The sequence below is a fragment of the Rousettus aegyptiacus genome, unplaced genomic scaffold, assembly GCF_014176215.1.
Source record: "Rousettus aegyptiacus isolate mRouAeg1 unplaced genomic scaffold, mRouAeg1.p scaffold_m13_p_3, whole genome shotgun sequence".
Lineage (NCBI taxonomy): Eukaryota > Metazoa > Chordata > Mammalia > Chiroptera > Pteropodidae > Rousettus > Rousettus aegyptiacus.
The window spans coordinates 106,514,774-106,529,037 of record NW_023416306.1 but is presented as its reverse complement, the minus strand read 5'-3'; the positions used below and the strand labels follow the sequence as shown (position 1 = coordinate 106,529,037).

The following is a 14,264-nucleotide window of genomic DNA, read 5'->3' as shown; positions in this document are numbered from 1 at the left end:
ACTATTTTTGAACTTTTAGTGAACCTAATAGTTTTAGTTAACCTGTAGAGGGACTGTTTAGTGCTTTCTACTTAATTTTCTAGACCATTCTCCTGTATCTACCCCTCAAGCTGTTATTGAGAAGGGATAAGGTCCCAGACAGAGCTCTGGTACAATCTGAAGGACAACCACCAGATGGCGCTGCTTCCTTCAGATGTGATTTACTTTCGTACCCAGGTGGTGATTTGATTCGCGTTACCTTTGGAACAACAAGACAGACTTGCTGTGCAGAAAAGGACTCTTAATTTGTGAGTGAGAAGTTTCTATAAGAGCTCGCTGGGGACTAGCCCTATTGCATTTGGGGTGTTCCAGGGAGCAAGGATCATTTTCTTCTGCCGACATGTTTTCTGCCACCTACTCAGTTCTTGTGATCTTCCTACTATTCGGTAAGTGACATTTTATCGTAAATGGTAATGATTTTTTATTTTCCTATAATCTTAGATAACTTTTACTTTTCTTCTCTGGCTGAAAACTCTCTTAATGTACTTTTTAAATAAAACGACGCAATTATTTTTTAGGAGACACCAATGGAGGAGACTCAGTGACCCAGACAGAAGGCCCTGTTACCCTTCTCGAGGGGGCACCTATGATCCTGAACTGCAATTACCAGACCTATTATTCAACTCCTTACCTGTTCTGGTATGTCCAGTATCTCAATAAACCTTTCCAGCTCCTCCTGAAGAGCACAAGAGAAAACCAGAGAACAGAGTCTCAAGGTTTTCAGGCCCAGCTTGTTAAGAATGACAGCTCCTTCCACCTGCAGAAATCCTCACTCCAAATGTCAGACTCGGCTGTGTACTACTGTGTTCTGAGTGACACAGTGAGGGGTACTGCAGGAGGGGCTGAACACAAACCCAGAGGAGCACAGGTGGAGCTTGGCTGTAGGCAGCCCTGGAAGGAAGAGTTACATTCTCTCCCTAAGCAGTGCTGAGTTTATTTAGCTTTTCCTCAGGAAAATGAACCCAGCTCAGGTAATTCCTAGGAACCTGAGGCTGGGAATTGCTCTGCAGGTAAAATAGGGTGGATATCAGTGTTAAAGAGAACCAGAGCTTTGATCCCTAAAGGTGCCTGTGCTCAGCCAGAATGGCTCCTTTCTTCTCCATTCTCCAAACCTCTCAAAGGAAACATTTCCAGGAAAACTGTAATGGGATTAATCTCTACCAAGTCATTTTAACTATTTAACTATTGAAAAGCCCTAGTAATCTTATAGTTTTCATGCAAAATTTCATGACCCAAATGAGGGATACAGAATATGGTCTTTACTGTCCTGACCAAGTTTCAACAACTAAGACAGGCTTTGCCCCTCTCTGGCTCAGTCTTTGCTGCAGAAAGTTTAATTCAACTCCCCATCAACCCTTCGTTCCACACAGATGCTCAGGAAACACAGCTGTGGAGGCATTCACAGGTCAGGGCGCCGAAGGACGTCCCCTCTTCCCGCCCACACTGCACACTAGGTGAGAGGCAGCCAATCAGGGAAGGCTGTGTCACTCTCCTTGTTCTGTCTCCTAGACCATCGCTCAGATCTGTAAATCCCAAAAATGTGATAGGTCACTCACCTGGGTTTGGGCTTTAGGTTCTAAGATAATTCATCTGAAAGGAAACCAGGATTTTGACCCATCTCAGCTCTTTAAACTTAAACATTAGTTTAAAATGTTTCAATATTCTTCTGTATTTTACTGTAAAACAAGAAAGATCCCTGTGCAGAGACCATGGATGCCTCTCACAAGAAGGACACATGTTCGTCTATAGAGTGGGAAGTCCAAAATCAAAAACCCAGAGATGCTGGTTTCTGCTGAGTGTTCCTTCCTGACTTGCAAATGGCTGTCTTCTTGCTGTGCCCTCATATGGCCTTTCCTCTGGATTAGGGCCTCTTCCTTATGACCTCGCTTAATGTCAATTACCTCCTTAAAGGCCTTGTCTCCAAATATAGTCACTTTAGGGTTTAGGTCTTCAACAAAGGAATTTTAGGCAGATACAATTCAGTCCATAAGAGGAAGACATACATTGTCTATTATTAACTAGCAAGCCAAATGGATAAGGTAACCCCATGTTTCTGGATTCCAAATTTGAGCTATCGTACTACTACATAGGAGAACAGGGTCACCTGGACACTGGTCAAACTTCAAAACCTAGAATGACTTCTCAATTCAAATAAGAAACAATGGAGAATCCTCTTGGATTCTTATGACTTCAGGTGAGCTGTAAGTTGAGGAGTTCGTTGAGACAGCAGCAAGGATACACAGGATCTATTCTCTCCTTTACCCCTTTGTTAGTTATTCTTGGTTTGCCCTTTCACCCAAATCCAGGCTTCCTCTCCATTGTTTGTCTTCTTCTAGGCTCTGATAGTCCAAATCCTATGGATGACATCATCCAGGCTTTTCTTGCTTTGGGCATCTTACTGTATTTAGCCACTGATAAAAACTTGCAAGAGATCTGTGGGTAGAAAGAAAGAAAAATCAAGTACTTCTTCTTTTGCCCCCTGCCTCTAGGATGTGGGTGGTTCTGACATTGGTTTCCTCACTCTCTGTTATGGACTTAGTGTCTGTGTCCCAGCACCCCCAAATCGTATGCCAGATTGCTAACCCCAAATGTAATGACGTTTGGAGGTAGCACCTTTAAGAAATAATTAGGTTTAGATGAATTATGAAGGTGAGGCCTCGTGATGGAAATAGTGTCCTTATCTTTTTTAAGACTTTTTTTTTTTTTGGAGAAGTATGATCCCAAGTATGATAAATACAAAGAAGGCCACACCTAGACATGTCACAATAAAATTCTGCAAAAAAAAAAAAAAAAAGAAAAATTAAAGATCAGATCTTAAAAGCAGTCAAGGAAAAAGACAAATATATTATGTACATTCAGGAACAATAATACAAATGATGACTGATTTTTTTTTTTTTTTACCCCAAACGATGGAAACAATGCATTTAAAGTGCTGAAGAAAAAATCACTGACCACCCAGAATTCTAATAGGTTGCAAAAATATCCTTTAAAAATAAAGCCAAAATAATTATATTTTCAGAGACAAAAACAAGATCCCTTGTCTCCAGCTGACCTGCAGTACAAGAAATGTTGAAAGAAAGTCTTCATGCCAAAAAAAAGTAATATCACATGGAAACTCAGATTCACGAAAAGAAACTAAGAATACCAGAAAAGGTAGATATCTACGTAAATTTTTTAGAGTTTTGTAGATAATTATTTTACTAACTTTATTAATTTTAAAAAGCTACTGCCTCTAAAGTCAAAATAAAAACAATGTTGTGAGTTTTTATAGCATATTCAGTTGCAACAGGAATATATTTTCTCATAGAGAGAACCAATATTATTTGAAAGTAGACTAGGATAAATTAAAGACACATTTTAATCTCAAAGCTCCTACTAAAAATAGCACAAAACAAGCAGAGAATACCTTGGGGACCTACGAGTAAGCAGAGATTTCTTTGGCAATGTACAAAATATACTGACCATACACACTAACTTGAAAATACATATGCACCCCTATATTCATTGCAGCATTATTTACTATAGTCGAGATATGGAAGTAATCTATGGTGTCCATTGACAGATGAGTGAATAAAAAAGATGTGGTATATATACAGTGGGATATTATTCAGTAATAACAAAGAATGAAATCCTGCCATTTACAACAACATGGATACAAGTTAAAAAATAAATAATTCATGGGGATGTAATGTAGAGCACAGGGAATATAGTCAATAATATTGTAATAACTGTGTACAGATGGTTTCTAGGCATATTGTGGCGATCACGTTATAACGTATATAGATGTGGAAAAAATTGTATGTTAACTATAATTTTTAAAAATCAAGTCATACACCTTAAAAAAGAGCGATTAATAAGTAAGATATGAACAAAATTTTAAATATCTGCTTCTCAAAAGATAATATTAAGAAAATCAATAAGCAATGTAAAGTCTGGGGGAAAAAAAATCCAGAAAGATACATCTGAAAAAAGAGTATTTCCAGAATATATACAGAACTCACATAAATCAACAATGAAAAGGTAACACAACAACAAAATATGTAAATGGGATTACTCATAAGTACATAAAAATGTTCAGCATCATTAGTCATCAGGGAGATGTAAATTAAATCCACATTCGGATGCCATTCATCCCCACTAGAAGGGCAGAAAACAAATCATCAGACCATCTCAAATACCGGAAAATATGTAAACCAACTGGACCTTTCATAAACTGCTGGTGGGATTGTCAAATGATGCAATCACTTTGGGGATTTTCTATGGCCCAGCAGGTCCATTCATAGGAATTTACTGAGGAGGAGTAAAACATAGACCCACAAATGACCCATACCAAAATGTTCATCTTGGCCTTATTCATGTTTTCCACAAACCGGAAACAACCCAAATGTCTACCAGCAGACTATTTAATGATTATGGTTTAAAAGAATATTACTCAGCTATAAACAGGATTGACTACACACTGACTGATACACACAACACACGATGGATCTCTAAACCCTTATTTTGAGTGATAGAAGCCAGATCCTCCCACCCAATACTGTATTATTCCATTTATATGAAATTCAAGAACAGAAAGAACTAAACTATGGCGATAAAAGTCAAAAGGTGATTTCCTCTGGAAAGGAGGGTTTGCCTGGAGAGAGGATTATGGAAATCTTTTGTATTTTGTTTGGGTGGTGATCACCTAAGTATATAAAATTATCGAACACATTGAAATGAACATTTAGGAACTGTGCCTTTTATTGTAAGTAAATTATATTGCAATAAAAAAGGAACCAGAATAAAATAAAGTAAGCTATACATAGAGAAATGTGCACCTACATAAGTATAGAACTAGATGATGAATTGTCACAAATAGTAAAAACTCAGGTAACCAGCACCCATAGGCCAGGACACTCCTGCCTTGGCCATGCCTAGTAACCACTGTCCTGACATCAAACTACATGGATTAGATTTCTCTGTTTTTGTACTTAGAATCATTTAGCATGTTCTCTTGGATGTGGCTTTTTTTTTTTTACACAATTTTGCCTTTGTGAGATCTATTCATATTATTATGTATAACCATCAATGTTTATATTCGAGCTATATGGTCTTCCATTTTCTTTAATCATTTTATTTGTATCTATTTACCCTTTCAGAGCATAGTGAAATCCAGCTAATCTTCGTCGATTCTATGTTTCAGGCACTTGTCAGAAAGGTCGGGAGTAGGTTATGATTTGCAGCAAACTCCAGCTGTCCTCTAACAATTAGTAATGTATAAATAAATTTCCGCAACAACTAGAAAGCTGGACAAATGAATTTTTGTGTGTGTGTATTTTATTTTATTTTTGTTCACTTATTTTTTTTTCACAATGAAATGCATAGATCTTAAGTGTTCGGTTCAATGAGTCTTGAGAATTATTTACATCCATGTAACAAAACAATATATAGAACATTTCCTTCACCTCAGAAGTCCCATGGTGCCTCTTTCTAGTCAAATCCCTTCTCCTACAGGCAATCACTGTCTGGTATTTTTATCACTAGTTGAACCATCCTGAGCTTTAAAAAAAAAAATCTATTTTCTCATAATTATCATGGATGTTAGATGTTGCTTAATTAATATGTTCATTTAGAGAAAAGAAAAAATTAAGGATTAAAAGTTGCAGTCAACTGAATCACAATCATAAATCAGCATATTGGCACCAGGTAAATCAGATGCCAACTTCCATGCTGCTGAAATGTAAAGCTCTTGGGGTGTGCTCTAAGTGAAAGCCTTGGAGCCACGCTGCTGCAGCGGTGGGTTGAAGATATGTTTGCAATTTCTGAATGGCTATATTTTTGATATAGGAAAATGAGAATGCGAATGCATGGTCTGGTGAAGTCTGAATGCACTCATTTTGACTGTAGAGTACATTATTTGAAAGCAAGATTTTCTAGTACAGACTTACTATTGAATGCTGTTAGACACATTCAGCTAGCCCAAGTGTGTCAACCAGGAAATTTGCTGCGATGGCATTAAGCAGACAAGTCGCTTTACCCAGTATAATTTCTCCCAGAAACCAATGCCTTAAAATGTAGGGAGAAAAGTTATGGTGATTGAGAATGAATAGTTTTATCTTCCTGTCCAGAAGAAAATTCTGTGGACATCTTTTACTGTAGATTTTGATTGGAGACAAAACAAAAGACAATACCCCACTGTACAAAAGATGGATGACTATTTCTCCTCAGAAGTCACCATAATCATAATAAATTGTATTTCTTATGAAACCTGCAAGTTCATCTTAGATGCATGGTCTGAATACGGTAAATGGCCACATCATTAATATCAATTCGATTAAACTCATATACATGTCGAAATAGCCTGCAATTTCTATGCTGAAGAAGGAGGCTGTGACCTTGAATTGTGTATATGAAGCTAGTAGTTATTATTTTTTCTAGTATAAACAAACATCAAGTGGAAAAATGACTTTCCTATCAATTGGGGGGTTTTACAACAAGCAAAATGTAATAGAGGGTCAGTATTTTTTGAACTTCCCGAAACCAGCCATTTCCATCCCTTTCACCAACATGGCCTTACTGCTCGGGACTCAGCAATGTATTTCTGTGCTCTGAGAGAGGCTACAATGATGTGGGCACCTGTGGGAGACCCACAAAAACCTCGGATGGCATCATGAGGCATCTTCCAGCTATGAACATGTGGGCGAGAGTCTCAGTTTGGACAAGAAGAGATAGGCACTGTGTCACCAAAGGCCGGTGTTTGGGAGCAGAATCTCTGCTCTAAGGAGACTGCCATCTCTCTGTCTCAGAGCACATGTCTAAATGTGCCATCCATCCAAAGCATCTTTACCTTCCATTCTTTACCTTGAAGTAAATTATTGGTAAAAGATCTTTTTTTAGAAAAAAACGTTTTTATGGTGACCGTATTAAAGTGGAAGACAATACCTAAATGTCCCCCATTTCACCAGCACTGTCAAAGTTGATGTTTTTCATACTGCACCTTAGATCTGTCTTGGTGTTTAAAAAAGGTATTTAGGAATCTCCCTTTGAAGGATTTAGTGCCTCCCAGAGACTGCAGCTGTGTCTCATGCTCTTTCTTGTATGTACTTTGGTTCTCCAAAAACTCTCCTCTGTTCCATCCTGTTCATTACCTGCCACAATTCCATAAATAGATTAGTTTTGCCAGTTTTTGAACTTTATATAAATAGAATAACATAGTTTGGATTTTTTTCTATCAGGATTCTTTTTGTATTATAGTTCTGAGATTTATCTATCGTTTATTTATTCTCATTGCTATATTAATATACCATAGTTTATTTACCTATTTCAATGGTTACTTGGACTTTTCTAGACTTTGGCTATTATCAATAGTGTTGTTATGACTATTCTAATACGTGCTCTGTGGCGAACACATTTACACATTGTTAACTGGCATGTATGTTAGAATTTCTGGATCAAAGTGTATACATATATCTGATTTCAATTCCTCTCCTAGTCAAGCCCCAATAAGAGTACTGACAACCTCTGTGTTATACATCAACAGAAATGTTTATTTCTCATCATAGCTGATCTCTCAGAAACTTTTGGCAGATGAGTCGTGAACATTTATACTCTTACTTAAAACTCTCTCTTTCTCAAACTCCTCTGACAAACCACTCTCTGGGTGTTTTACCTACTTCTTGAGCTGCTTCCTCTTTGACTCTCATCTTTCTTCTAAGTATTAACTCATAGAAGTGTGCAAGGTTTGCCTTAGGCCACCTCCTCTCCTTATCTTATTTTCTCTCTCTTCTCTCTCTCTCTTCTTTCCTCTTTATCCTCGTCTCTCTGACATTTTATTCATTCTTATAAGACTCACATATTTATATCTGTGCACCAGGCCTTACCATTTACTTTGCCTTGCCTCCAACTCAATTAAAAAAAAAAGTCACTTGTTATATATATGTATTGATAAAAATAATGCAATAATAAGCCATAAACATAGTAAAGTGAGAGAAATTATCATTGCAACTTAGTATAGCCCTCAAAATACTCTAGGGTACTCATTTCAAATTCTCAGAGCAATCTTTTTAATCTCTCACTTGGCTTGAGGGAGACTGGTAATGCCACAACATCTCAGCTTTACTCCTATCCTTTCCTATTCTTTAGTGAATTCTCAGTTTTCTCATATATCTTTACTGTGAATAATAAGCTAAGGAAAGTTTTCAAAAAAATAAGGCTCATTTATTTTGGAAACATCCCCAAGCATGTATTATGTTCTCTCTCTATGTGGTCTCATGTAGTGAGGGCTCTTGCCAAAGTCCAAGACAATTATGTAGTACATTTTTACATATCTATACTTATGTATAGATTTTTTTAATTCCTGTTATGCTTACAACTGTGAGCTCCACAGGGTCAGGACACATGAATGCATTGTACATTATACAGAACTCATCACATAGTGGTTGGACAATAGATATTTGTTGATTAAAGAAGAATAAATTAATTGATAACATCAATAGATAGAGAGCTTCTATCCTTTGGATGCTATCAAGTAAGTATGGGTCAATTATTTCTTGCATTTGTCCACTTCTCATCACCATGAGAGCACTCTTTTTGTTTGCATATGCTGTTTTTCCCTTTCTGTTTTTAGAGATTTCTCTCATATGGCACTATTTTCAGGTTTGGAGAGCTGAGTCCTATTAAGCTAATAGTTGTGGTGGTGATGGGAGTTGGGGGGAGAAGTGTCCAGGCTGAAAGAAAGTCACAGTTAACTCAGTTCTGCGTCCCCAAACTTTTCCTTTCCATCCTAATTTCTGGGGCACAAATGAAATGGCTTTTGTACATTGAATGTTCTCCATACACTAGCTGCTGGCCTTGTATGTAACCAGGTGAGGTCAAACTATCTGTTGCCATTTGTTTTCACCATTGTGTATTTTTTGTGTATTTTTTCTTTCAAATCTAGTGATCCAGTTGATTTGCTTAGCTTTGGGGTAGATAGTTTTACCATTGGGACTCTTAAGACTCAAGGAAAGTGAGCCTGTTTTTCCAATTTCTTGACTCTAGTTCTGAAAGCTGAATTATTTCAATTGAGAGCCCTTGGAAGCTCCTGGATTCTTAACTTCAATGGTTAATATTGGTCTTTTCGAAATCCTCCCATGAGAGCAAAATCGGGACTCTGTCCCTGGGACAGCAGATAAAAGCAACACTCCCTTCTGGGGGAACTGAGCTATTTGGCCTTAGAACTGTGACTGTGAAAAGAGGAAGATGAAAGCATATAATTTTAGCAAACAGTAAGAACAAAAAAAGGAATTTTTCATTCTTGAGACAATTCGTAGACAACATTCTTTTCTTCAAGAAACACATGTTCAGTTATCAGGATCGAATTTATAGACAAAAAAGGAGAGTCTCGCTTTCTGTTCAGTTGAATGATTTAAAGATGGATGGACACTTCTTTCTGAGAATTTTACAGTTTAAAGAATGTGAATGTTAGGAAGGATTATGATTATCCTTGATCATAAGATGACTGCATCCATTTTCCAAATCCATACCAGAAAATTGCCCTGTGATACATGATGGGGGATTTCAGAGGCTGGTGAGCTGAGAAGAGTTTGGTCTGGGTACTGTATTTTTAAATTTACTTTTTCAGTATGGAAATCGTAGCAAGTATAAAAAGGGTTATTTGCAGGCTCAAAGTTTTTTCACTCTTCTACGAGAAGTCCTCAACCTACATTTTGGTTATACTTCTTTGAGCTAATTACTTGGTCACAGCAAATACATAAAGTTTAAGACAAAGATTTTGAAAAAACAATTTCAAAAAGTTACTATGTAATTCCATTTATTTAACGTTATTGAAATAATGAAATTGTCCAGATGAAGAACAGAACAGTGGTTGTCGTAGGTCAACGATGGGGAGAGGGGATGGGTGTGACTACGAAGGAGTATAAGGAAGAAGACTGGTGGTTATAAAATATAAAATATAACAGTCATGCAGCCTGATTGCGGCAGTGAATCCATACATGAATCTGTGTATTTGTAAAATTACGTAGAACTACGTAGACATGAGTGGATTTAAAACTGTGGAAATCTAAAGAAGCTATGTGATTATACCAATGTTCATTTCCTGGTTTAGATGCCACTGGGGGAGACAGGGTGAAGAGTACATTTCTGGAAACTTCCATAAACCTCTAATTATTTCAAATTAAAAATATTCTTAAAAATTAAACAAAATTTTAGCAAAGTTCACGACCGTGAACCTCCTTTGGCTCTGTTGCGCATCACCACTCAGCATCTTGGGTCTTTCAGTTCCCACCCTGCCGGAGTTCCTGCACTGATCTCACAGCTATCTTTCCACCTTCTTTCTGAGTTGCACTTACTCAGAAACAGAGAAAAACTGTCCTTAAAATATGATTTGTAAGAGTCAAAGTTTGTTAGGTGTGGCAAGCATGAATCGAATCAATGATAAATGGCATACAAGTTAGTGTAATAAATTTTAGGTCATTGAGAAATTACCCAGCTCTTAAAGAAAAAAAACAAATGACAATGAGCATTGCTCATACTGTTAGGATAATGTACAATGAATTCCGTGTAGCTTATTTTTCCTTGTTATTGAGTAAGAGAAGGGATGGAGTTACATCAAAGCAAGTACATCTGAGAGTTGATGCTCTTTTTCTAGATTGTAGCTAATGAGGAGCCAAGTGTGTTATTTGGACTGTTCGGAGAAAATGTATGTAAATGGTGGCTAATTCAACAAGATAAACACATGTTCAATGACAAAACCCAATAATATGTCTTAGAACCAAACAAATTAGGCAACTAGTTCTGCCACATATATCTGAGTTTAGTGTTACTAATTTCAATATTCTTAATATTAGTGAGGTCAATTTTCATGAAGTAACTACTGTCTAAATTTGTTATTATCTATGTAGTAATGCGATATTGTCTAAAATATGGTTACTTTGAATTTTTTACATACTTATGTAAAACTAGATATGCTGATTCTAAAATTCAAGTGGAGACTAAATAGACAGAAAATTAGAAACAATTCTGAAACAGAAGAACAATGGGGGTGGTGTGGAGACAGGCTCTACCACATGTTAAATAGTATTATAAAACTGGAATAATTAAAAGTAATTGGTACTAACAAATGTATAGCTAGATAGACTGATAGAAGAGAAGAGAGAAAGGGAAACAAATTGCATATAGGAAATTACTATACTCCAAAGGTAATACTAATCAAGGGGAAAACAATAGATTCTTCAGCAGATAATGTTGGGGCAAATGATGAGCTACTTAAAAATATCAACCCCCTACTTTACTTTTACATCAAAATAATTCCAAAAGGTAGACTTAAAATATTAAATTTAAACATAAAAATTTTCGGGAGTTAAATGATCTTGGATTGAGGCAAGACTTTCTAAGCAAGGTGCAAATTTCAGAAGGCAGAATAAGGTGAATACATTTGAATAAACAATAAGTAAGAGTATAGGAAAGCAAACATTTAAACATGGCAAAAATACCAACCAAAAGCCAAAGTCAAGCGCAAAATGAAATAAAAAGATACAAAAATAGAGAAAAAGTAACTTTAATATGTAAAGAGCTTTGTAGATCAATAAGATTAATTCTCTGAAAGAGAATTAATTGCATTAATAACATAATAGCTAGTATCGAGTGTTTGCTGTATTCTAGCCATTACTCTATATTTGATCTAGCTAGCTAGCTATCTCTGTCTATGCTATCCGTTTGTTTCATAATATTTCAAATGACACAGCAATTCTGTAAGGTGTACATTATTCTTTCTCCATTACTCAGTCGAGAAAACTAAGTCACAGAGAGAGTCACTGAGCAACTTGTTTCAGAATCCCACAGCAAATAAACCATAGAGCTGGAGTGTGATCCCTGTCATTCCGACTCTAAAACTAACAGCTACATAGAATTTTAAATAGATTTTTCAAAGAGAGGCATGCAAATAGATTTAAAAATTAGTTTTAAAACTTCAGCTTCACTTACAATAGAGAAATGAAAATGGTACTCTTAATTAGCTTTTCACCTATTAAGTTGTAAAGATAAAGAAGTTTGATTATATACTGTGTTGTCAAGGGAATGGAGAAACAGACACTCTGACACATTGTAAATGTGTAAATTGCCACTACTTGTTTAGAGGCATTTGGTAATACTTATTAAATGAAAAATGTATGGATCCTTTTCAATAGTTTTTATACTTTCAGTAATTGGTATGTTCATGTTGGCAAACATCTTCATATGAGAATATTCACTTCAGCATAATCTGTGAGAGTAAAATACTGACAATAATCTAAAATTGGAAAAACATAAAACTTCAGTAAAATATGCTACATCCATATAATGGTATGCCATGTGTCCATTTTACATTGGAAATAGCAAAGCACAGAATGGAGTGTATAGAGGTTTGCCAGAAAATTCTGTGTGTGTGTGTGTGTGTGTGTGTGTGTGTGTGTGTGTGTGTTTTAGAAGTAGTTGCTCCTATGAATGAACTGTAGTACTAAAGGATAAATGAGGAAGGAAGACTTACTTTTATCACATAGTATTTACATTATGTAAAATGTTTCTGGTTTGATGGATAATAGTCACCCTCTAACTCTCACCACCCCAGTGATTTTCTGATCTCTCTGAAGTCTAGAAATGAATTTTTTCCCCTCTACCATGCTCCTCCCTCCCTCCCTCCTAAGATCTTTCAAGTTCGTGACCCCAAGTTTTGGTCACACTTCATCCCTATGGCCAGGCATAAAATTATTTGAAGAAATAGATTTCTTCACTTATGTTTTCAAGTCTCTGTCAAAAAAGTTTCTGGCCATATCCACAACCTACTTAATTCTCATCTTTTCAGCACTCCAGCCCTTTTAAGTTTTCACCTGCTGAGATTCTTATGTGTTATAAAGAGAAACATAATCATACCTACACTTAGGTTGAACTCTTTTATAATTTCTTGTAGTGGTTTACCTTTAAAGGCCATACAAGGAACAAAGGAACAATTACAAGTACAAGGAAGTGAAGGCTTTTCTGATTATTACCCCAAACCTCATCTATACCACCAAATACCAAAAATGTCCTTCCCTCAATCTTTTCCTTTGCAGAGGGCATAGTGGGTATATGCAATTGCGTTTGTGACAACAAGGTGGCAGTAGCTCCATCGCCCTCATTTCACAAATGCCTTAAGTGTCAAAAGCATGAAAGTTACCAGAAGATTTGCTTTTGACTGGCTGAGCCGCCAACAGAAAGGCTGGCTTTCTTGGGTGTGAGAGAACAAGACTAAGGCATAGAAACAGCTCCTCAGAGAAGAGATATTTTGGAATCATTACAGGTCGTATCAAGACTGAGCTATCAGGATGGAGAAGAGGCTGGAATGTGCATTCGTAGTCCTGTGGCTTCAGCTTGGCTGTAAGTTGGAGGTTAAGAGATGAGAACCATAAGCGCACATTTATCTAAAGCTGGGGAGAAGAGATACGAGTCTCAGCTCATCCCAGGTTTCTTGTTGAAATATTTCAAAACTACTGAATTTGAAAGCTTTGCCTCATTTCTGATTTTGTTTTCCTGAACAGGGTTGAGTGGAGAAGATCTGGTGGAGCAGAGTCCTCAGACCCTGAAAGTCCAGGAGGGGGACACTGTCAGCCTCATTTGCAGTTACACAGTCACTTTCAGAGAGCTGCAGTGGTATAAGCAGGATCCTGGGAAAGGTCCCGAACGCCTTTTCATACTGTACACATTTGGGATGAAACAGGAGAAAGAAAGACTAACAGCCACACTGTTACAGAAGGAAAGTTCTCTGCACATCACAGACCCTAAACCTGAAGATTCAGCCACTTACCTCTGTGCTATGGAGACACAGTGCTCCCCAGACACCTGCAGCCTGTACCAAAACCCTGCAGCTGGGGCTCTGGAATAAGAGCATCACTTTTGTTTTTCCTCCCCGAATAGGTATTTCACTTAGCACCCAAAACTTCTTTCTAAGTGGTCCAACAGAGAATGAAGTCTTGGGACATAGCCAGTTAGCAGAGATGACTGTTCCTCTTGTCCAGATATCCCAGGCAGTCCCCTCTGCGTGTTCATGGGTCGGTCTGCTCTTCATAACCGCCCAGAGCTTCCGTCACATAGATTTGGAAAGGGATAGCTGTGATGTGGCTTGGTTTCTCATCTTGGGCCACTTGAAAAGAGACTGCATAGGAATATACACTCTTCTCTGGAATAATTTTGTTTGCATTCTCATAATAATCTGGTCACATGACTGTAAGTGAATT

The 14,264-nt window shown here is 37.1% G+C and overlaps 2 gene segments (V, D, J or C); both read left to right on the top strand.

Annotated features, from left to right (window-relative positions):
- Positions 1 to 278: 278 nt before the first annotated feature.
- LOC107506558 lies at positions 279 to 2,482 on the top strand. The segment is given in 3 exon segments: positions 279 to 425; positions 558 to 866; positions 2,376 to 2,482. Coding segments are annotated over 3 exon segments (462 nt in total).
- A 10,701-nt stretch (positions 2,483 to 13,183) lies between these two features.
- On the top strand, positions 13,184 to 13,912 carry LOC107506559. The segment is given in 2 exon segments: positions 13,184 to 13,407; positions 13,569 to 13,912. Coding segments are annotated over 2 exon segments (396 nt in total).
- The last annotated feature ends 352 nt before the right edge of the window (positions 13,913 to 14,264 follow it).